Source organism: Erythrolamprus reginae, chromosome 9 (assembly GCF_031021105.1).
Source record: "Erythrolamprus reginae isolate rEryReg1 chromosome 9, rEryReg1.hap1, whole genome shotgun sequence".
Lineage (NCBI taxonomy): Eukaryota > Metazoa > Chordata > Lepidosauria > Squamata > Dipsadidae > Erythrolamprus > Erythrolamprus reginae.
In genome coordinates, this window is record NC_091958.1 from 21,779,553 (window position 1) to 21,804,001 (window position 24,449).

At 41.2% G+C, this 24,449-nt stretch overlaps 2 protein-coding genes across 5 annotated transcripts in view; one reads left to right on the forward strand and one right to left on the reverse strand.

Annotated features, from left to right (window-relative positions):
• CDYL2 (chromodomain Y like 2) overlaps positions 1 to 10,347 on the forward strand; it is a 115,508-nt gene extending 105,161 nt beyond the window's left edge. Inside the window, exons 7-8 of the mRNA XM_070761643.1 lie at positions 610 to 753; positions 7,464 to 10,347. Of these exons, the coding sequence (XP_070617744.1) occupies positions 610 to 753; positions 7,464 to 7,622 (303 nt within the window). The 3' untranslated portion in view covers positions 7,623 to 10,347. The remainder of the gene's footprint in view (positions 1 to 609; positions 754 to 7,463) is intronic.
• A 2,380-nt stretch (positions 10,348 to 12,727) lies between these two features.
• The window catches only part of CMC2 (C-X9-C motif containing 2), a 28,584-nt gene continuing 16,862 nt past the window's right edge, over positions 12,728 to 24,449 (reverse strand). For 2 of the 4 annotated variants that reach the window (XM_070760451.1, XM_070760452.1), the window contains exons 3-4: positions 22,078 to 22,149; positions 19,783 to 19,983 (exon numbers count right to left, since the gene is read on the reverse strand). In XM_070760451.1, coding sequence (XP_070616552.1) covers positions 19,915 to 19,983; positions 22,078 to 22,149 — 141 coding nt within the window. In that variant the 3' untranslated portion in view covers positions 19,783 to 19,914. Of the gene's footprint in view, positions 12,819 to 19,782; positions 19,984 to 22,077; positions 22,150 to 24,449 lie in introns of those variants that run through there. The other 2 variants (XM_070760453.1, XM_070760454.1) reach the window with 2 other exon arrangements.

The window sequence follows — 24,449 nt, forward strand, 5'->3', positions numbered from 1 at the left end:
GGACGCCGATCCCAGGCATGCCAGCCAGTGCTTCAAACATTTCCTTTCTGAGCTAATGGATGAATATTGGACCAAAGAAATGAACATCTTGTCTCTTTGTATGAGACTTCTTCCAGTCACTTTGTTTCCTCCCTCTCTGGATTTCTGATTTGTATGTGCAAAGCAAATACTCAGGGCTGCAAGTTGTCTGCCATTGAAAAGCAGCTGAATCAGTTGCTTGCAAACGTCATTATTGAAATATGCCACCTTGAGCCTCTTTCGTGGTCAAGAGGCAATTATCTATTTAACGCTCCCATTTCTAAGTAGCTCTCCAGCCCGAATCAAAAACCAAATAAGAATGGAAAAGAAAGATCTTTGGTTAACCCATCTGCAGTCCTCGCTGAACCATATACAAAAGAGATTTCAGAGTATTTCACCTGATTCATTTTTTCCCCCAGAGTAGCGTCAGGCCTTAGTTTTCTATTTATCCAAATTTGCATCCACCACTCAATAGGTCCCTACCTGTTTTGTGCCTATCAGTATGTGTGGTCACCTGGTGTTTTGGGTTTGTTCTTTGTCAGGGGTGGGGGAGACTAAGTTGCCCTATTCTAATATATTTGATCCTTGCAGGCCAATGAAATGCTGTTTTGTGGACGGAAGCTGACAGCGCAAGAGGCCTGCAGCAGAGGACTTGTCTCCCAAGTCTTTTGGCCCACCACGTTTGGGCAGGAAGTGATGCTGAGGGTAAAAGAAATGGCCTCCTGCAGCGCAGTGGTAAGAAGAATATGAGATTTTTATGGAGAGCTTTGGAGAATTCATATCAGGGTTCCAAGTGTTCGGAAACTTCAGATCGTGCAGAATGCAGCTGCGAGAGCTATCATGGGCTTTCCTAAATATGCCCATGTTACACCAACACTCCGCAGTCTGCATTGGTTGCCGATCAGTTTCCGGTCACAATTCAAAGTGTTGGTTATGACCTATAAAGCCCTTCATGGCATCGGACCAGAATATCTCCGGGACCGCCTTCTGCCACACAAATCCCAGCGAACGATTAGGTCCCACAGAGTTGGCCTTCTCCGGGTCCCGTCAACTAAACAATGTCGTTTGGCGGGACCCAGGGGAAGAGCCGCCCCGAGTCTTCGGAGAGGGGCGGCATACAAATCCAAATAATAAATAAATAAGAGCCTTCTCTGTGGCGGCCCTGACCCTTTGGAACCAACTCCCCCCAGATATCAAAGTTGCCCCCACCCTCCTTGCCTTTCGTAAGCTCCTTAAAACCCACCTCTGTCATCAGGCATGGAGGAATTGAGACTTTCCCTTCCCCCTAGGCTTATAAAATGTATGCATGGTATGTCTGTATGTATGATTGGTTTCTTAAATTAGGGTTTTTAAATTAACTTAAATATTAGATTTGTTTATATTGTCTTATTATTGTTGTTAGCCGCCCCGAATCTACGGAGAGGGGCGGCATACAAATCTGATAAATAAATTAAATAAATAAATAAAGTAACACCCCCAACAGAAATAAAACTCCATCTTCCTCAAAGTTCCAATTATATTAGAGATGCCCTATTGGCACATCTGGGAAAACCCAAATCTGAAAAAATAAAACCCCGGGTTTTCCCCACCCAAAGGAAAGTCAAAGTCCCTTTCCCTGCAACCACATGTCCATCACATGGTCCAATGAGGTCCCCATCCCCCCTGGAGTTGCTTCCCAGTCAGGCCTCTCTAGGTAAACGTCCTTGACTCCCAAGGAAAAGAACGTTGTTATGGCTCTACATCTCACCCTGTCTCCATCCAACTCTCCTCCTGTTTCCCACAGCATGCCCATCTACCAAGTGTGGCAGCCCTGAAGATACAAGGAAAAAGAGGGCCTCCGGGGATGACAATTTGTTTGTGTGTTGGCGACTAGTATTGGGCGAACCGAACCCGCACAATTTGGGTCCGTACCGAATTTTGCGGTGTTCGGCATACCGAACCCAAACCCGATTTTTTTTAAAACTTCGGGCAAAGTTCGGGTTCGGATTCGGCCGTGGGGAGAGTGGGGAATCCCATCGTGGCATTCCCCACCTCCTTTTGCTTACCATGCTGCAAACAAAAGGAGCTGGGAAACCCCACGATGGAATTCTGGGGGCGGAGCTTTGATGTCACGTATACTTCTTCCTGACCTCCCTTTTATTTGCTTGGAAGATAGGGCAAAAGCAACGCTAGTTCTATGGTGTGATGGTTAGCACTCTGGACTTTGAATCCAGCAATCTGGGTTCAAATCTCAGTGGAACCTCCTTTTTTTTTAAAAAATAAAAATTATTTATTTATTTATTATTATTATCATCATCATTATCATCATCATCATCATCATTATTTATTAATTATTTCCATGGGCATGTCAGGAAGATTCCCTTTTGCCCCCAAAGAGCTGGTGGGTCCTTTTAATGCTTTCTTTTTTTCCCACTAAGAAAGCATTAAAAGGACCAAAATCCTTTTTATTATATAAAGAAGCATGATGATGATGATGATGATGATGATGATGATGATGATGATGATAAAAAAAAATTCAAAAATATTTTAAAAAGGAGGTTCCACCGAGATTTGAACCCGGATTGCTAACCATTATACTATAGAACCAGTGATGCTTCTGCCATCTCTTCTAAGCAAACAAAGGGGGGTCCTTTCAGCAAAAGGAGCTGGGAAATCCCACATTGGGATTCCAGGGGTGGAGCTTTGATGTCACGGAGTGTTCGGGTTCAGTTCGGGTTCGGGTTTGGCTGAACTCACCCAAAATTCACGGCAAGTTCGGCCGAACTCACCAAATCCAAACACCGTTGGGTTCACCCATCACTATTGGCGACCCATCTTACCTCTGGGTAATTCTTCGATGCCAACTATATCCCACCTCATCTCTTTCAGAAACTCCTTTAGAAGGGACTTAAAGCAAAGCACTCCCTCTCTTGCTTCTTAATTACTTTCTTATTTAATACCGTATTTTTTGGAATATAAGATGCACTGGAGTATAAGACGCACCTTAGTTTTGGGGGATGAAAATAGGGGGGGGCGGAATCTGCCTACCAGGTATTCTTCTGGCTAGCATCCTTAATCTGGTTAGCTTCAGCACATTATTTTATTCCCTGGTTAGGGCTGAAAAACAACTTCTGGAGTAGCAATGAAAACAAGCCTGCAAAGACTTAGGGCTGAAAAAAAAAGTTTCTTCACAGTAACAATGAAAAAATCCTACAAGTCAGGAAGATCGTTAGCACCTCGTTAGGATTGGAAAAACCTTTTTTGAAGGGAGTAGCAATGAAAACAAGCCTGCAAACCAGGAAGTTTGTTAGCACCTTGTTAGGGCTATTTTTAAAAAAGCTTCCCAAAAAAAGCTACATAAGAGGCACCCAAATTTTCATCCTCTTTTAGAGGAGAAAAATGTGTGTCTTATACTCCCCAAAATAAGGTATATAGGTTGCCCAACTCCATCCGAACTAGTGTAAAACATGAGATAGTCAAAAAATGGATTCCATAAATATTCCAAAGCAAACAAGAACACCAACACCACAAGAAGAAACATTTCACAAGAAATCCCCACCCTCTCTAGCCAAAAAGCTTTGGGGTGAAATTGTAGGTCTATTTTTATATAGTCAATTCAATTTATTGGATTTTTCAATTTATTGGATTTATATGCCGCCCCTCTCCGAAAACTCCTGAAAAGATGAGGAGGCAGTGTTGTTCAGCCTTGGCAGCTTTAAGATACACGGACCCTAACTCCCAAAACTGATTGCTGATGGTTGGCTGGAGAATTCTGAAAGCTGAAGTCTACACATCTTAAAGTTGTTGAGGTTGAGAAACGCTGGATTAGGGGACAGAATATACTAGGAATTGCCGGTATTTACTGAGGTTTTTTTTCCCCCCATGAAAGAGAATGGATAATCCTAGGCCTTTTGATGGCTTCTTTGATAGCTTCTGGATTGCTTCCAACCATAATTGCTGAAAATCTATGGCATAGTTAGCTTCATGAATAAATAAACGAGTTTGAGATCTTTTTAAAAAATGCAGGCAGCTATAATGTTAGCCTCCAGTAGCCTTAGGTAGGTTACCTGCTTGATAAGGAAATGAATTGAATAGAAGTTCTAGACCAGTGATGGCGAACCCATGGCAAGGGTGCCACAGGTGGCACGTGGAGCCATATCACCTGGCACACGAACTGTTGCCCTAGCTCAGCTCCAATGTACATGTGTGTGCTTGGCTAGCTGATTTTTGGCTTGTACAGAGGCCCTGGGGGAGCGTTTTTAGCTTCAGGAGAGCCGCCCCGAATCTTCGGAGAGGGGCGGCATACAAATCTAATAAATCTTAATCTTAAATCTCCAGGGAAGCCTTTGGAGCCTGGGGAGGGCAAAACCTGAGCCTACTGGGCCCAACAGAAGTTGGGAAACAGGCCATTTCTGGCCTGCAGAGGGCCTCCAGGGGGCGAGGAAAGCTGTTTTCACCCTTACCAGGCATTGAATTATGGGTGTGGGCACTCATGCATGTGCGATAGCATGTGCGCATGCTCTTTCGGCCCCCGAGGGGAAAAAGGTTCACCATCACCGTTCTAGACGTTCTCATATAAAAGCCAGAGGGAGAAGCACTGCAGAAAAGCAAGTTTCTGTCCATACTCTTTCCCCATTGCTTACTGCTATGGATTCCCCAACTCTAAAACATGTCCAAGGTCTTCTTCAAAAAAGTTGCCAAAGGCAAAGCATTAAACTCCTGTATTGGTATGTTCTGCCTTAAATTATTTTTCACACATTAGGCAAGTCCTAAGTTTTCAACAGAGGAAATAGTTTTCCCTCTCCACCTTTTTATGAAAGATTATAACCTGATTACCTCTGTAAAGACAGAATAGCTTCCTTTTTCACTTGAAAGAGCCGCAGCAAAGCATCAGGCACTTTTAATTAAATGTATCATAGATTATATCTCCTTCCAAAATGTTTGTGGGAGGAAAAAAAGAAGAAGCACATGTTACAAAAGGATTGTGTTCATATCTTGGGCAAGCCAATAAAGGCTCTTGATCTAATGAGGAATCCTGGACAGGTCCTGTGCTCTCTCTTCCACCTTCATTTCAGCTTAGGTTTTTAAAATAACATATAGCAGTGATGGTGAACTTTTTTTGCTTCACGTGCCAAAAGGATGTGTGTGCATGTGCCAATACACGCACACGTGCCCACACCCATTCCCTTCCCCCCATGCATTTGCACCCCTCCCGCGCTACCCCTGTGCATGCACACAATCCCCCCCACCCCTGCACAGGCCTCACTAAAACCTGGGACAGTAAAAAAAACGGCCAAACAAGCAAACTGGAAGTTCAGGAAAACGGACTTCTGGTTTCCCCATTGTGCTGTTTTTTGCACCCCGGAGGCTTCAGGGAAGCTTCCTGAAGCCTTTGGAAGGCGAAACAGCCTTCCCCAGTGCTGAAAATCAGCTGGCCAATGCACGCATGCACATTGGAGTTGACATAGGGCAGGGGTAGGCAAAGTTGGCTCTTCTATCACACGTGGACTTCAACTCCCAGAATTCCTGAGCTAGCCTGATTGGCTCAGGAATTCTGGGAGTTGAAGTCCACAAGTCATAGAAGAGCCAACTTTGCCTACCCCTGACATAGGGCAACGCTTAGCGTGCCCTTCAATATGGTTCCGCGTGCCACAGGTTCACCATCAGGAAATAGTATAAGGGCAGACTAGATGGCCCATGAGGTCCTTTTCTGCCGTCAATCTTCTATGTTTCTATCACTGCCGTACAGCATTCAAGTCCTTTAGATCAAGAAAGTCATGAAGGCAATAGAGAAAAAAATTGCCAGTGAAGCTAATAGTCTGTACAGATTTTCAGCCACCAAGGTTGTGGTTGTCCCAAAGGTGCTTTTTCAGGAGGCAACTGGATCTTCTATTCTCCACTATCCCATCAGAGCTGAAGAAACTTCTTGGATGAGAAGTGAAACGTCTTCAAAGAAAAACAAGGAAGTCCAGTTGCCTCTTGAAAAAGCTCCTTTGGGACAACCATGACCTGGATGGCTGAGAATCTCTACAGATTTTTAGCTATACAATTTGGGATAAACACCCTTGGAATGGGGCGGGAGTAGGAATGGATTTCCAGAGGGGGGAAATTACCTACTGCATGAATCTGGAATACCACTCAGGTGTGGTGACAATGAGGTGACAATGAGGACAAGGATAAACCTCCAAGTGCCTCAACGACCTTTTAAAACAGGGGTAGGGAAAATTGGCTCTTCTTTGACACATGGACTTCAACTCTCAGAATTCCTGAGCTAACATGGTTGTCTTGGGAATTCTGGGGGTTGAAGTCCACAAGTCATAGAAGAGCCAACTTTGCCTGCCCCTGCTCTAAATTAAAAGGACGCAGATGAAAAGCTGCCCACAAGGAGTATAAATCCTATTCCCCATCATCCTTCCAGCTTCTTGGATGAGAAGCGAAATGTCTTCAAAAGAAAAAACAAGAAAGGTCCAGTTGCTTCCTTTAAAAATCACCCTTGGGACAGTGAAGCTAAGAATGCTTCCTGCTTACCAAAACCTTTTTTTTTTTACATGTCAATTACATACTTTTTGTTCTACTATGGTAATACTATGAGCCGAGATGGCACAGTGGGTAGAGTGCAGTACTGCAGGCCACTAAAACTGACTGCTAGATCTGCAGGTCAGCAGTTCAAATCTCATCACTGGCTCAAGGTTGACTCAGCCTTCCATCCTTCTGAGGTGGGTCAAATGAGGACTAAGATTGTGGGGGCAATATGCTGGCTCTGTTAAAAAAATGTTATTGCTAACATGTTGTAAACCACCCTGAGTCTAAGGAGAAGGGCGGCATTAAAAAAATTGAATAAATGAATGAATAAATAAATAAATAATAACCAGCTTTCAATTGTTAAATTAAGACCCAGCTGAACTAAATAATAATAATGCAAACAAGACATCTGTTGGAATAGTAAAAGCAATAAGAATATAAAACAGTTACAAGGCAGGAAGGGTGAAAGGTCCAACAATAATAAAATTACATTTCTATATGTAATTTATGGAATGCTGGCAAAAGTGAGCAATGTAGGAACTCAAGATTTCCTACTTTTCAGTTCATTCTTATGAACTACTTTATTACTGAGCTGCCCTGAGTCGCTTAATTAAGTTGACTATAGAAATTGAATGAATGAATGAATAAATGAGTGAATGAATGAATGAATGAATGAATGAATGAATGAATGAATGAATGAATCTCAAAGGAAAGAAGTGTTCATGGCAGGGTAAGAAAATCAAGAATCACTCCAAACTCTTTTTTTCTCTAGAAGACATTTATTTATTGAATCAGTCAGTCAGTCAGTCATTAAATGTATTTGCCACCCATCTGGTAGCAAATGACTCTGGGTGGCTTGGATGACAGGCTGATATGCTCCTCACAGGATTAATATATGAATGAATAATTAATAAATTAATGGGGATGTCATTGCCTTCCCTTAGGTTTTAGAAGAATCGAAATGTCTGGTTCGGAGTTTTTTGAAATCTGGCCTCGAAGACGTGAATGAGAAAGAATGTCAGATGTTAAAGCAGCTCTGGAGCTCTTCCAAAGGACTAGATTCACTCTTCAGCTATCTCCAAGACAAGATCTATGAAGTTTGACATTGTCGAAGGAAAGGGGGAAAAAAGGAGGTGGGGGTAGAATGTTCTGGGATCAAAGAGATCTCAGATGTCTCCAAGTTTGAGAAGAATCATATGAAAGCCAAAACCAAGATCCTACCGGAGGCTTTTGTGAGCGTGTATCTAACATCTATGAGGTTGCACCAGTTTCCTTGTTGTATTCAATAATTCTTCCAAGCAGGATGGATTTTTTTTCTGTATGGAAGGAAAGGTGGATATATTGACTCAGCCTTTGGCAAGAGTTGCATTTGAAGACCCACGTGGCTGCTGGAGAGAAACATACATTCCATGTGGCAGAAGCACTAATGGTAACCCCTTTAAGGCACGCCACAAATCTTCCTTCTTTGGTCTTATTAATTTAACTGATTTTACTGTAAGCAGCTTGTCAACACATCAGTCCAAATGATTCAGTTGTCTTCAGTCTTATTTATCTGGCTGCCCTGCTTTAAGAAGATGTCCATATATTTGGGGTGTTGCACCATTAACAACAGAAGACGTGGTATTTGGAGGATATAATTTATAGTGGCTGATGGATAAAAGAAAATAATTTTGCGGGGGAGAAAGGAAAAAAAACTTTCGAAACATCCTACCTGGATTGGATTGCTTTCCCCCTTTTGGTTCAATTTATTTAATTTATTTATTTGTGTTTGTGTGTCTTTGCGATATGGATATGAATATGGATATATGGGCGTGTGTGTAGGTAGGTAAGTAGGTAGGTATGTATATGTCTATACATACACTATATATACTACGGACACACAATATATATGGAGAGGCATTTATATGTGCATATATATGCACATATACTATATATATGTGTGTGTGCATGTATATGCATATATATATGTGCATGTGTGTGTAAACCCACATACACTGTATATACATATATACAGCATGTATGTATATATGTATGTATGTATGTACGTATGTATGTATGTATGTATGTATGTATATATATATATGCCTCTTTTTATCATTGTACTTACCTAGACTGGACAGATTTTGTACACATGAACAATCTCCCTGATTGTCTTTAAAAAGATTGTGCTAAGTCAACAACGACGAAAGGCAATGAATCAGATAATGCCTTGGACTCTAGGGGCATTTTTTTAAAAAAAGAACTCCATCTGCAATTCATATTCAGAAATTGCCCCCCAAGATGGGCACTGTATTTGAGCCGTCCTTTAAAAAGAACAGTGTAGTGTCGAAACTGTGAGTGTAACACAACTCCTCTTGAGAATTTGAGGAACAGGGCAGGGTGTATTTTCTTTTTAAATGTAACAAATGTTTACTATTTTTTTCCCAATTAGCCGAAAGGTTAATAATCGTATTGCACCAACCTAGAGGAGCAACAAAGAATGAAGAATTTTGCTGCCTTAGAGGCTACCCACCACCACCTGAGAAGCGGTCTAACTTTCTTAGAGATGCCTTTGAAAATGCTGCTATTAGAGGTTCTGAGATTATCCGGCAATTGATGGCTCTCCTTTCCATTAGAAAAATGCAGAACCGCCGAGCTTTTCCTTTGGCTCATTCTGTGCTCTTTTGCTCTTAGAATCTGACCCCAACGTTTCCTGGAAGATTTTTCTGTAATTGCATCGATTTAACACCTTACACTGTCTCACGGAAACCCTTGAGAAGTAATGGAAAGGCTGTTTTCTTTTTAAGTCAGCATTACCAAGGTGCATTAAAAGGAGAACACTGACATGTATGGGCTGCTTTATGACATGGGCTCCCATTTTCCAGCTACAAAAATTGCAAGGGGGAAGGAAGGAAACAGAGAGTTAGCTATCTCTAGGCTCAAGTCCATTTCATGAGTTCTGACTTCCACAAGTTTTCTTAAATGTTTTGGTTGCTTTTCATTTTTCTTCTGGTGCGTGTGGGTTTTTTTTCCCCCGTCTGTCGTTGTTTCTGTTTAAATTCAAATTCTTATTAGATAGGTGTTAGAGCTTCCAAATGGGGCATTGAATGCAAGGGAAGGGAATATTTGTAGCTCAGGGTTGATTTGTGACTCCTTGGTGCTCTCTGAGCTTGGTTGTTGCTGTTTCTAGACAATTTCATTACCCAACCAGGTTACATCATCAACGCTGTTGGTGTGATATTGAATTCCTGGAGATGGGAGAGAACGTCCTTCGTTGATTTAAAAAAAATGCCTTTATTTAGTAAATGTTCTTCTTGGCAGGAATTCTCTGCAAAATTCCTACAAATCAGTGTATACTCTGGCTTCAAGCATCAAACCATGTTCTTACCAGAATGCAATATAAACCCGATTTTCAGGAAAATGGAAATTGTTACGGATGGCAAAGAATCTCAACTAATTCATAAACCTTTGGCTTCTGAAGTCCAGTTGTTCTGGACTCAGGGATAAAATCCTAGAGGTATATAATACCAAGCAAATGAAAACCATGGGGGGAAAAATATATGGGAACGTATTCATTGATTGAAATGATATTTCATTTTATCGAGTTTTCAAAATGTGGTCCAGTCTTTCTTCCAAAAATGAACTTAATGAACTAGCAGGAAAATGTTCCCACATTGAAACTTCCTTTGAATGGGAAGAATTCTTGGGATCCAAAACTTGTGGGTTTCCAAGCAAACCTGATTTTGAAATGTTAATTTTTTTTTTCATAGGTTTTTCAACAAATTCTTATTTTTACATTTCGATATATGATGAAACAGGCCGGATATAATTCCTTCATTAAAAAAAAAATCAGATTCTAAATCTTACTTTTGGGGAAAAAAACAACAGTATGATTATTCTAATTTTAGGGTGGGGTTTTTTTCAAATAACTTTATGGTCAGTAATTACTTTTTTAAAAAGCTTCCTCATCTGGTTTTATCTTTCCAGCATCACTTGAATATTTAGCTATAAAGGTGTGCTGTATATACTGGGTTGAATATCTTGATTAATATCCACAGTATTTAATAAAATGCAAAATTTGCTGGTTAAGTATGTGATATGATTTCATGTATATGGTTTTGTACAAATCTTTAAAGGATTCCCCAGTTTTTGCATTTGTAGATATGGAAAAATAAGCAATTCACTTTTTTTTCTGTTTGTCTTGCATGTATGTGCGTATGTATGTATGTATGAGCGTGTGTATGTATATACATATACATATATATATATTGCTGTATATAAAATGTGTGTTAGTTGGGCGCCCTTCTGTTTCAATGAATAAGCTTGCTGATTTTAATACAGTATATATTTTCAAATTATATATATATATATATAAACTTTTTATATTTCTGTGGTAGATTAGGGTAAGCGTTCTAGGCAATCTTTTTACACGATGGTTAACTCTTGTTTTAAATTCTCTAGTATTCTGGGGTTGATGCCAATTGTTTTTTCACTTAAAATAACACACTGTTTTACTGTTATAAATATATGCAGGCAGGTTTTTTGGTTTCTTCCAGCCTTGAAATAAATGAATTTGTAGATTTGCTGCATTTGTGAATAAGCCTTACCACTAGTTTGAAACAAAGATTGTGAACTTCACAAGGAAAATGAAGAGTCAACTTTCTGGGGGGGAGGGGGGGGCAGAATAGCAAAGATCATAGCATCCTTTTATAATCTGCCTCTTCCAGGAGTTGTAGGCCCAACATATCTGGGGGACACGGGATTGCAGAAGGTGGGGTTAGAATAGAAGTCTTCAAACTTGTCAACTTTAAGACTTGTGGACTTCAATCACCAGAATTCTCCAGCATAACTGGCTGGAGAATTCTGGGACCGGAAGCCCATAAGTCTTTAAAGTTGCCAAGTTTGAAGACCTCTAGGTTAGAATATCTGATTTTGCCTTGCAGACATGGGGACAATTCATACCGAAACCTTCCCAACCCAAACTCTTTCCAAGCATAATTTCTCTACATTGAAGTTCTGACTTGGACCAACCTGTAGAAGACTTTAAGAGTGGTGTTTTGAGGAAAGGAAACCATGTTCAATGGATTTCACCCCCATTCTTTTGATGGAACGTTTAAGAAAACCCCTTGCCACCAACAGCTGCATTCCCACAGTCGACAAATGTAGAATGTGGGGCCCTGATGTTTTTCTAGTGAAATGGAGAATACGGGTTGTTCTGGTCGTGTGTACATGTGTTCGTTTCAGACATAGCTAGGCTCTTTAGCATGGCCTTTGTTCTGTAGTCAGGGATGGAAGCCTCTAGCCCAGTGATGGCGAACCTATGGCACGGGTACCACAGGTGGCACACAGAGCCATATCTGCTGGCGCATAAGCCATTGCCCTAGCTCAGTTCCAACCTGCATGTGTGTGCCGGCCAGCTGAATTTTGGCTCACACAGAGACTCTGGGAGGGCATTTTTGGCTTCCAGAGATTCTCCCGGGGGATCTCGGAGGGCCTTTTTACCCACCCCTGGCTCCAGGAATGCCTTTGGAGCATGGAGAGGGTGAAACACGAGCCTACTGGGCCCACCAGAAGTTGGGAACAGGCCGTTTCCGGCCTACAGGGGGGGGAAGCTTTTTTCACCCTCCCCAGGCATTGGATTATGGGTGTGGGCACTTGCGCATGTGCGGTAGCTCACGCCCACGCTCTTTCGGCACCCAAGGAAAAAAAGGTTCGCCATCACTGCTGTAGCCCATGGGTCTAATCTGACCAACTCTAATCTAAGCAACCTTAATCACACTCAGGTTCTTTGGATGGCTCGATCTGTATAAGTCAAACCTGGTTGAAGCCAACTCTCTTTGGGAGACCCTAAAGTTTACATAAGAGATGTAGAGACAATCTGAATGGTGCATTGAAATGCTCCCCATCGTAGATGGATGTGTATCTATTTACCCTATTAGCGATATGTTTTGAAGCCGTTCTTAATCTCTTTGCCACTACTTCAGCTATACACAAGGAAAGTCTTCGGAGAGGGGCGGCATACAAATCTAATAAATAATAATAATAATAATAATAATAATAATAATAATAATAATAATAAAAAGCCCTTCATATGATTCCACTCCACATTTTCAAATCAGATTTTGGCTTCTAGACAATAATTTATATATATATTGTGTGTAAATATCAAGCTTCCATTAAAAACAATAAGCACCAAAGAATTCCATTGTTCTGATCATGCCTTTGGTTGTCACATCCCCATCAACTTGCATTTTGTATCATCTTCAATTCATTTTAGGGAGGGGAATAAAGGTGCGAGGTAGCCGGAGTAAGTCTATCTGCTGGAAGAAAAAAGGAAAATGAAAAATAGTTATAAGTAAGGAAGTGTCTATTGGTAAGGCTTATTACCAAACTAAATAAAGATAAAGCAGGTAACCAAAAAAAATAAGAGAGAAAAGAATTAAAATATAGATTTTTTTCAGATACGGCCCATAAGTTATTTTGTTGTCTAAATGTCATGTTTCCAATATTTGTGAGGACTGCACAGTATGACCAACATGAGGGTATGGGGCACCCCTTAACCACAGTGTTGTAAATATTTCAGAAATTAGTTCAGTGCCGAGGGATTGCATATCTTCTGGTATATCTGATATCGTGACTATGTAGATCAAATTGTACACAATTTATTTGTCCATGGTCCTGTAAACTAGTGTATGAACACATTTTTCTGGGTGCCTTAGAAGTTGTATTTTTCATGTGTGTTAATATGCAGTATTTATACATTGTGAGAAGCTGCTTTGAATAAAAACATTGAAACTTCCCTTTGGTGGGTCAATGGAGCCGTGGGAATCGGTCAAGGTGGGATGGCGTTTTTGGCATGTTATCCCATTAAAATGTTTCCAGAGCTGTTACCAGATTTCAATAGCCTTGATTGATATGATGATGATGATGATGGGGTTTTTTTGTTTTTTTTTTAATTATAAAAGTTTTTATTTACAAGTATACAAAACATAAAAGGCAATAATAACAGTTGATAATTAATGCCAGGTACATTGCAATGTGTCTGAATATAAAAATATAACAATCAATAAACATATAGACTTACAAAGAAAGGATAGAGAGAGTAGAGAAAAGAAGAAGGGGAAAGAAAAAGAGGCAAAGCAAAAGAGAGGAGAGAAAAAGAAAGAAAGAGAAGGGTGGGCGAGTGTACAGTGGAGCTGTGTTAAGAATATGAACTACAGTCATACCTCGTCTTACGAACCTAATTGGTTCCAGGGGGAGGTTCGTAAGACGAAAGGTTCGTAAAGTCAATTAATCCGTGCAACCAAAAAAAAAACCCCGCAAAAAAAACGCTGCCGCCTGGCTGTCACCTTTTAAAACAGCCTGGGGGCTTCTCAGCGACCTCCCGAACGCCGAACGCCAAACCCGAACTTCCGGGTTCGGCATTCGGGAGGCCGCCGAGAAGCCCCCAGGCTGTTTTAAAAGGTGACAGCCGGGCGGCGGGGCTTCCCAGCAACCTCCCGAACCTCGAACTTTTGCCGAACTTCCGGGTTCGGGGTTCAGGAGGTTGCTGGGAAGCCCCCCAGCCCGCTGTCACCTTTTAAAACAGCCGCGCGGCTTCACAGCAGTCTCTGAATGCCGAATGCAGAAGTTCGGGTTTGGCGTTCGGCTTCGGGAGACAGCTGGGAAGCCGCGCGGCTGTTTTAAAAGGTCACAGCCGGGCTGCGGGGCTTCCCAGCACCACCCCGAACCCCGAACCTGGAAGTTCGGCAAAAGTTCAGGGGGGCTTCCCAGCAACCTCCCGAACCGAACCCGGGGTTCAGAAAAATTTTGCCTCTTCTTACGAACTTTTTTCGAGTTACGAACCGGCGTTCGGGAGGCTGCTGGGAAGCCCCGCCGCCCGGCTGTCACCTTTTAAAACAGCCGGGGGGCTTCCCAGCAGCCTCCCAAACGCCGGTTCGTAACTCGAAAAAAGTTCATAAGAAGAGGCAAAATTTTTCTGAACCCCGGGTTCATATCATGAGTTGTTCGTAAGACAAGGGGTTCGTATCTTGAGGTACCACTGTAGTTTAAAATTTATTAGCTCATTACCTTAGATCAAGATTTGTAGTATAGATAGGTAGAGGCAAGCGTTTAATAAATCACAGTATAGAGATTTTGGAACTAGAAGTTAAATTTCATATTTATATATCTAATATCTCTTACAACTATTGGAGAAAAAAGAGAAAGTTTTATACCAGATTTGTATCTGATCTAATATATACAGATCATTCCATTGTTTAAGCAGATTGTTCTCTTTTTTTTAACCACCTGTAGAAGGGATCCCAACAATTGTTAAATGAAGACTCAGTTTCATTTCTAACTGCCATGGTTAATTTGGTCATCTCTGCACAGTATTGGATTTTCTTTACTATTGCATCTTTTGGGGGTATATCTTCATTTTTCCACCACTGTGCGAAGGTTAGTCTAGCTGCAGTGGTTAGATGGATAATTAGGTGTACTTGAGTTTTGGGTAAATTTTGTCTGACAATACCCAGGAGGAAGCATTCCGGAGTTTTATCTATTTTCAAATTTAGCATTTCCTCTATCCAAAATCCAATTATATTCCAGTAAATCTGTGATTTTTTACATTGCCACCATAGATGGAAGTAAGTACCTAGTTCTTGATGGCATTTCCAGCAGTAAGACGATAATTGGTTATTTAATTTAGCTAATTTTATCGGGGTGATGTGCCACCTATAGAACATTTTAATTAAATTTTCTTTATATGATGTAGCTATAGTTAGTTTATAGTTTCTATTCCATAGGAATTGCCATTCTTCATCTTTAATTTCTATTTTAAGGTCAAGATTCCTTAATTGTACCTACAAATACAATCAAAGTTCAACAAAGATAAAAATACGCCAGGAATAGCAAAAAATGCTCTCCTAGACAAAATATGTATAGGACCCCAGGATCAATTGATTAATTTTTTTTTACTGCTATTTAACCTCTAATGAATTTGATAACACCAATATAAAAATAAATATCATGATGATGATGTTGATGATGATGGCCATTCAACCACGTCTGAGTCTTGGCGATTCTATGGGCCAAGTGTCTCCACATCTTCTGATCTTGCATTTCTTCTTTGAGTTGTTCTATGCTTTGGTGTCAGCTTGGATGGTATCCAGCCCCCGTGTTCTTTGACAGACTGGTTTCCTTTTACCGCTAACTCTTCCAAACATGTTTTCTCCAGTGAATCCCACTGCACGACATGGCCAAAATAACTGAGATGCAGTTTTGTGATTTTTCCTTCTAGTGACATGTCTGGGTATTATGAGCTCTAGTCCTTGTTTGTTAGTCAGCTTTTGTTGTCTAAGGAAATAGCTGCATTAGAAGTGGGCAATACGTTTAGACTAAGCTGCGTTGGACCACAACTGCAAATAATTCCTAGCCAGCATAGTCAAAAGATTGACTTTGGTCCTGCTAATTGGGATTTCAAAGAGCTGAAGTTCAACGTATCTTGAATATGAGTTGAGCGAAGACTGCTCCAGAATCTTATACTGATGTCAGACATTACAAACCATATAAGTGAAGACTACTTTTATTGTAATAGTTATAGTATTTTATTTTATTTTATTTATTATTAAATTTGTATGCCGCCCCTCTCCATAGACTCGGGGGGGAAGCCCATGATTGCTCTCGTAGCTGCATTCTGCACGATCTGAAGTTTCCGAACACTTTTCAAAGGTAGTAAGGTGTGAGCAAGGGTAAATGCAGCCTGGATGTATTGGCGAGAACTCACTTATATGACAGACAAATGCCAACCCTTCTTAAATATAAGATTTACAAGACAACCATCCACCCTGTTGCACTATATGGCACTGAATGCCGAGCAGCAACAACAGGGATCAAAAGCTATCTCCATGCCATGGAAATGCAAAAGGTCTATTGTATCTCCCTGCTCCATTGGGCATCTATCTTCTTGACCACATCACGAATGATACCATTCAACAACGTTTTGGCATGGTACCAATTATAGCTAAGATGAGAGAAGGCCGACTCCGCTGGTATGGACATGTCTACTTTCCACCGTGGCTAAGACTGCCTACCAAATAGAAGTCAATGGCCAACAGAGATGGCAAGACACCATCGACAAAGATATGCAAGCTGTGGGCCTTTGCCCTGGAGATGTAACTGACTGTGCAAAGTGGTGTTCAGTGATCCGAAAAGTGGACCCTGCATCTCTGCAAATGCACTAGGACAGTGATGGCAAACCTATTTTTCCTTGGGTGGCGAAAGTGCCCACACCCATAATTCAATGCCCACTACACACGTCCACTCCCTGTGCTTGTGCATGTCACCTCCTGTGCTGCCGCGCCCACACGTGTGCATGCCCCGCCCCCATTTCCCGACTTCCGGTGGGCCTGGTAGGCCCATGGTGGGCATGGCAGGGGAAGGATATTGCAAAATCTACATTCCCACCCCCCTCTGCTGCCAGCCAGAGGTGGTATTTGCTGGTTCTCCAAACTACTCAAAATTTCTGCTACCAATTCTCAGAATTACTCAAAATTTTTGCTATCAGTTCTCAGAACTACTCAAAATTTCTGCTACCGGTTCTCAGAACTACTCAAAATTTCTGCTACCAGTTCTCAGAACTACTCAAAATTTCTGCTATCGGTTCTTCGAACTACTCAAAATTTCTGCTACCAGTTCTTCGAACTACTCAAAATTTCTGCTATGTGTTCTCCGGACTACTCAAAATTTCTGCTATCAGTTCTCAGAACTACTCAAAATTTCTGCTATCAGTTCTCAGAGCTACTCAAAATTTCTGCTATGTGTTCTCCAGACTACTCAAAATTTCTGCTATCAGTTCTCACAACTACTCAAAATTTCTGCTATGTCTTCTCCAGACTACTCAAAATTTCTGCTATCAGTTCTCAGAACTACTCAAAATTTCTGCTACCGGTTCTCAGAACTACTCAAAATTTCTGCTATCAGTTCTCAGAGCTACTCAAAATTTCTGCTATGTGTTCTCCAGACTACTCAAAATTTCTGCTATCAGTTCTCACAACTACTCAAAATTTCTGCTATGTCTTCTCCAGACTACTCAAAATTTCTGCTATCAGTTCTCAGAACTACTCAAAATTTCTGCTACCGGTTCTCAGAACTACTCAAAATTTCTGCTATTGGTTCTCAGAACTACTCAAAATTTCTGCTACCAGTTCTCAGAACTACTCAAAATTTCTGCTATCGGTTCTCAGAACTACTCAAATTTTCTGCTACCGGTTCTCAGATCTACTCAAAATTTCTGCTATGTGTTGTCCGGACTACTCAAAATTTCTGCTATCGGTTCACAGAACTACTCAAAATTTCTGCTACCAGTTCTCAGAACTACTCAACATTTCTGCTAACGGTTCTTCGAACTACTCAACATTTCTGCTATCAGTTCTCAGAACTACTCAAAATTTCTGCTACCGGTTCTCAGAACAACTAAAAATTTACATTACCGGTTCTCCAAGCTACTCAAATTTCCTACTACTAATTCTCCAGAAGCTGTCAGAACCTGCTGGATTTCTCCCCCTGGGTTTGATGGAACATGTTGAAGTAAGCAGCTTCACAGTGTAAGTTTGGCAAACTCACAATGTCTTTTTTTCTTCTTCAAGCAGCTGAGAAATTCAAGCAAGCTGAGGTGTGAAATAATCAGTAGAGATTCTGCCTTTTCTTCTTCCTGCTTAATTATTCCCAACTCCAGATAACAATAACAAAAATCGGAGGAAAGTCAGGGTCTTTTTTTTTTCCTCTTTGCCTAGGTAGAAGAAGTTAGACATTTTGGCAGGCGTTTCATATTTTCTGAAATGCTGTATTTTACATCAGCACGTCACGATATTACAGAATCATACACAAATGATGTCTTTTGTTTAAAATGAGAGGGTGAGAAAGATGCCAAAATGCAATTGAGCTGTTTAAACAGGACATTCATGTCTTGCCGTATTCCAAACATACCAAAGTAAACTTCTTCCTCAGTCCTTCCTTTAATGTCATCTATTATACAAAAGCAAAGGCTGCATTTACTCGAAAACCATTATAAATTGCTTTTCTTATTCAATAATTTGGCCAACAATTGCTTGTTTCAAAGGAAGAAAAACCAGTGAGGTCTGCAAGAATGGAAATAATCTGGGTACCATCCGGGGATGGGATTGAAAAACTTGAGTAACTGGTTCTGCCCGGTTGCTGGTTGGGCTGGACCGTGAGGGCATGGCCTACTTGTTCTCATGCACCATGGTAGGGAGGGCATTTTTGCCCTTCCCGGGCTCCAGAGACCTTTGTTGAGCCTTTGAGGAGGGCAAAAATCTCTCCCGGGCTCCAGAGGCCCTCTGGAGGCCAAAAATGGGCCCGTTTCTGGACTTACGGTACTTCCAGTAGTTTTCCACCCTCACCAGGTTCCAGAGGCCTTCCTCGAGCTTCCAGTGCGTGAAAACGGCCTCTCCCAGGCTCCGGAGGCCCTCTAGAGGCCATGAATGGGCACATTTCTAGGCTTATGGTACTTGCAGTAAGACTGTTTTCCGCCCCAGGCTCCAGAGGCTTTCGTCAAGCCACTGGGAGGGTGAAAATGGCCTTTTCCCACCTCCAGAGGCCAGAAACAGGCTCATTTCCGGACTTCTGGAAGGCCCATTTTTTGCCCTCTCTAGGTTTTCCTCAAGCCTCCGGGAGGGCGAAAATGGCCTCCTCTGGGCTCCAGAGGCCAGAAAGAGGCTCATTTCCAAATTTCCAGTATGCCCATTTTTCGCCCTCCCAGAGCCTCCGTGTGGGCCCTGCATTTATCTGGCATCCAAAATGGGCCGTGTGGATACTCCTGGGAGGGGAGGGAGGTGGACAGGATCAGCCAGTCTTTGGAACAACTGGTTTGGCGAACCAGATTAAAATTAACTTCCTGTTCACTTGAACTGGTCTGATCTGGCTGAATCCCACCCCTGGCACTCCCATCAACTAAATATCAACTTGCAGGAAGTGTATCTTCTCATTGAGGAGTTGAGTGGCATACAAGAGGAAGGGAAGGAAGGAAGGAAGGAGAGAGAATGAAAGAAGGAAGGGAGGGAGGGGATGGGAGGAAGGGAGGGAAGAGAGAGAGAAAGTAAGAAAGAAAGAGAGAAAGAAAGAAAGAAAGAATAAGAAAGAAAGAAAGAAAAGGAAAGAAAGAAAGAAAGAAAGAAAGAAAGAAAGAAAGAAAGAAAGAACCCCATGGGTTGGATCTGTCCCATGGGCCTTGAGTTTGATACCCCTGCTTAAGATCATGCCAAATAACTGAAACACATCCAGATCTACAGGTTGCAAGACATTTTTATTACTGCAGGTTAAATATATTTGTCAACGTCCAGGAGACATTAGAAAAGGTCCTTTTTCCATTGACCCCTTACTGTCTGAATAGCCATTTCACCAGTCCTAACACTCCATTCAAGCCTCCCTCAATCTCCGCTGCATCTCCTTTGCATGTTGGTGGCTCTTGACTCGGTTGGCTTCATACTGGAAGGAAAAGGGAGGGAGGAAATGAATCACAAATAAGCCACGGCACCACATTTGAAATGCGGCAAGTTTTCCTTATCGTGGAGGAAACGAATACGTGTGACTTGAAAGAAAACATATCTCTGAACGGGCAAAACATAAGTGAGCGAAGAAAGATCAAAAATCCCACTTCAGTTATTATTTGATTTCCGTGATTCATTGTTTCTTCTCTCAGTTGAGGTCACTCTAAGCAATAAATTTGCTCCTATTAAAAGCCTCATTTGCTTCCCTAGCACTAGAACTTAGACTTATATACCACTTCACGGTGCTTTACAGCCCTCTCTAAACGGTTTACAGAGTAAGCCACTTGCCCCCAACAATCTGGGTCCTCATTATACCCACCTCAGAAGGATGGGAGGCTGAGTCAACTTTGAGCCAGTCAGGATTGAGCTCCTGGCTGTGGGCAGAGTTAGCCTGCAATACTACATTCCAAGTGAGTGAGTGAGTGAGTGAGTGAGTGAGTGAGTGAGTGAGTGAGTGAAGGAAGGAAGGAAGGAAGGAAGGAGAAAAGGAGGGAACAAGGAAGGAAGGATAGGAAAGAAGGAAGGATAGGAAAGAAGGAAGGATAGGAAAGAAGGAAGGATAGGAAGGAAGGAAGGAGAAAAGGAGGGAACAAGGAAGGAAGGATAGGAAGGAAGGAAGGAAGGAGAAAAGGAGGGAACAAGGAAGGAAGGATAGGAAGGAAGGAGAAAAGGAGGGAACAAGGAAGGAAGGATAGGAAGGAAGGATAGGAAGGAAGGAGAAAAGGAGGGAACAAGGAAGGAAGGAAGATAGCACTTAGACTTATATACCACTTCACAGTGCTTCTCTAAGTGCTGGCACTGGGTAGAGTTAAACTGCAATACTGCACTCTAACCATTGCACCAGCAGAAAGGAGAATGAGAATAAGAGAGAGGAGGAGGGAGGGATGAAGTGGATCTAGTCAAAGGGTAGGCAAAGTTGGCTCTTCTATGACTTGTGGACTTCAACTCCCAGAATTCTTGAGCCTATCATGCTAGCTCAGGAATTCTGGGAGTTGAAGTCCACATGTCATAGAAGAGCCAACTTTGCCTACCCCTCATGTAGTCTATTGGAAAAATAGATAAAAGATTTGTCGGTCGTGTCCAACTATAGGCCAGCTCATCCCCACTTCTTGGCCAAGGAAGCCAGCGTTGTCTGAAGATAATTATCCATGGTCAAGTGGCCAGCATGGCTTTATATCAAAGGTGCTCAGAACGCTGTTACCTTCCCATCAAAGTGGTACCTATTTATCTGCTTATATTTGCCTGCTTTCAAACTGATAGGTAGGCAGGAGCTGAGGCAAGTAATGGGAGCTCAGTCCATTGTGCCAAGCTCAGGTCTCGGACCCAGGCTGTCAGCTCTCCAGTGGACAAGAATTCCACAGGCCCCCTATTCCTCCTGGATACCAACTGAAAAAAAGATAGAATCTGGAAGTCTGAGAGATCTGACAGGCATCAGCTCAGTTGTATGATACTGTTGGCATGTCTCGGTATAGCTAGGCTATGAGACCTTTGACATACACTGAGCAGAGAATTTTAACAGAGTGTTGATGTGGGGTAAAGCCAAAGAAAAAGACACAGACTTAGTTATGCTTAATAAGTACTATTTACATATATATAAAAATAGAAACAATCCATAACAAGCACTAAGCCATCCAATATAATAAGCACTAAGCAGATACACTCCCCCCTCAAGGCAAAGCAAAAGCGAATGAGCGTTAAAGCATCATTGAGGGAAGGAGCACTGGCGCCCTCTTCTGGCGAACCAGCCCAAAATATTTAAAGTGATAGTACAAGAGACTACAATAGGTAGTTTACAATGGCAAACCCTAACAACCATGTACCTTGTACTAACAGATACAATCTACAAAGTCATATTTTATCCTGATCCTGCTGTGCTTAATAATTACACAATTTGCATCATTTGGGTGACAACATCACGATGCATACGGTAACACCTGGCCCCAGTAGATACACCTGGGTGCCGAGTTTAGTAAACTGACAAGTTGACAAAATGATCAATATCCCTGTTCCCAAATTGTTAACAGTGCCTTACCTCTTTCCTTAGGCATCTTCTCATTTCTCGGTCAAAATCATTGCAATGGCCAAAAAATTTCAAGAAGGAATGCTGGAAGGGAGAAAGAAAAATGATCACTTTGATATTGTTAAAAAGGAAAAAGGAAAACCCAAAATAATATTCTAGAATCTCCAGTGTTACTTTTCCCTGTGCCAACAGTGTACCTTTTAAATTAAAGTATTCAGTTATTATCAGAGTAATGACGATTTAATAGCTGCCAGCTGATGGAAAGCTGATGCAACTGTAAAGCTGAAGCAATGAAGATAAATCAACATTGAATCAATAGCCAATGTTAAATTATTTACAAAATATGTATTTTTAAAAATTTTCCTTCCAACAAAATAACAGCAGTTGCTAAATTAAAAGGTCAATTGTTTCACCCTAATCTCTACAATGGGGGCATGTTGTTTGTTACATGTTGAATTTTTCACTTTGGTGACATTAGCAAAGCTTGTTGCTGAGCTGCTAAAATAAAGCCTTCAATTTCTTTTTTTAATATGCCTGATATTAACCAGCTTCATGTGGGGTTTTTACTGGCTTTCCCTACCATATCTTTCATGTACTTTATTATAGTATTATTACTATACCATATTATGTTTTATTATAGTATTATTACTATATTATACTTTACTAGCTGAATATTCGTGCTCTGCTAATTAACTACCGCATTTTTTTCAGAGTATAAGACGCACTGGAGTATAAAATGCACATTGTGCCGTCAGTCTTCTGTTTCTATGTTTCTATTAATTTTGGGGAGGAACATAGGGGAAAGAATCTGCTTACCAGATATCCATCTGGCTAGCGTCCTTAGTCTGGTCAGTTTCAGCACATTATTTTATCCCCTGGTTAGGGCTTTAAAAAAAACTTATTCAGAGAGAGCAACAATGAAAGAGTTTACAAGCCATTAAGAGCTGGGGAAATCATTAGCACCTGATTAGGGCTGGAAAGAAACATCTGGAGCAAGTTAGAACAATGGGGAAAAAAAACCCTGCTAAGACTTAGGGCTTAGAAAACATTCTTGGCAAAGAGTAACAATGAAAAACCTTGCAAGCCGGTAAGAGCTGGAAACTCTGTAAGCATCTGGTGAGGGCTGGAAAGAAACATTTGAAGCAAGTAGAACAATAAAAAAAACTAGAAAGAGAGGGCTTGTAAAATGTTCTTCGCAGAGTAACAATGAGAGCTTGCAAGCCGGTAAGAGCTGGGAACATTGTTAGCACCTGGTTAGGGCTGGAAAGAAACTTACTCAGAGCAAGTTAATGAAAAAAAGCCTGCAAAGACTTAGGACTTGGAAAACATTCTTTGCAGAGAGTAACAATGAAAGAACCTGCAAGGTAAGAGCTGGGAAGATTGTTAGCAGTAGTTATGGCTGGGGGGAAAATGCTTCAAAAAAAAGCTACATTCAGAGTACAGAGTTAAGACGTAGCCTTTTTTAGGGAGGAAAAAGGTGTGTCTTATACTCTAAAAAATACGGTATGTGATAGGGCTTAATAAAGTGACACTTACAGCTGGAAAATCAGTGAGTAGTCTCCTTTCCCCTTCTCTCCCTCAGCCTTGCTGGCTTAAGAAAAGTGTTCTGTAGTAAAGCTGCCTGCTGCTGTGAAAGTAAAACTGAAACTGAAACTCCTCTCCTCTGCTTGTGTTTTGCATTTGGAAGTCTATTTTTGGGTTGGGAGGGGGAGCAGAACTCCTTAGCATCAGGGCAGGTTAATAATAATATAGGAAATTCTAATGCCCTGATGGTCTTTTCAAAAAAATCTTTCGTAGTGAGTACCTAGAAGCCAAGAGGAACATATGGTGGCAAATTTCAAGCGTGTAGCCTTTACGGTTCTGGAGATTTTGTGATGAGCGATTGGCATTTTGCTTTTATTTATATACTACAGTATATTATACTTTATTATAGTATTATTACTATATTACACTACATGGAGTTGTGAAGACTTGGACATGACTGAACATAATTATAGTATAGCATTATAACATTACTAATACTAATATCACCACTAATTTTATTATAGTACAATTTACTACTATTAAAATTATTAGCCACTTCATTCCAAAATTCTGGGCAATTTACAAATTCCAATACACGATTAAAAACATCAAAATGAAGTAAAGCCTGAATAAAATCAATCAAAACAAAAATTACAGGTTCTCCATTCACCTTCAATACTGGCCTTTGTTCTGCCGGGCTCTATGGTATGAGACTCCCGAAAATTCAAGGGTACAAATTTCAGACATACACACACTTGAAAGTTCAAAAACAATGTTCTTTATCACAAAAATTCAAAAGAAACAAAGCACCCTTTTTGTATTGCAAAGAGCACTCATCCCAAAAAAACCTGGTAGTCTGT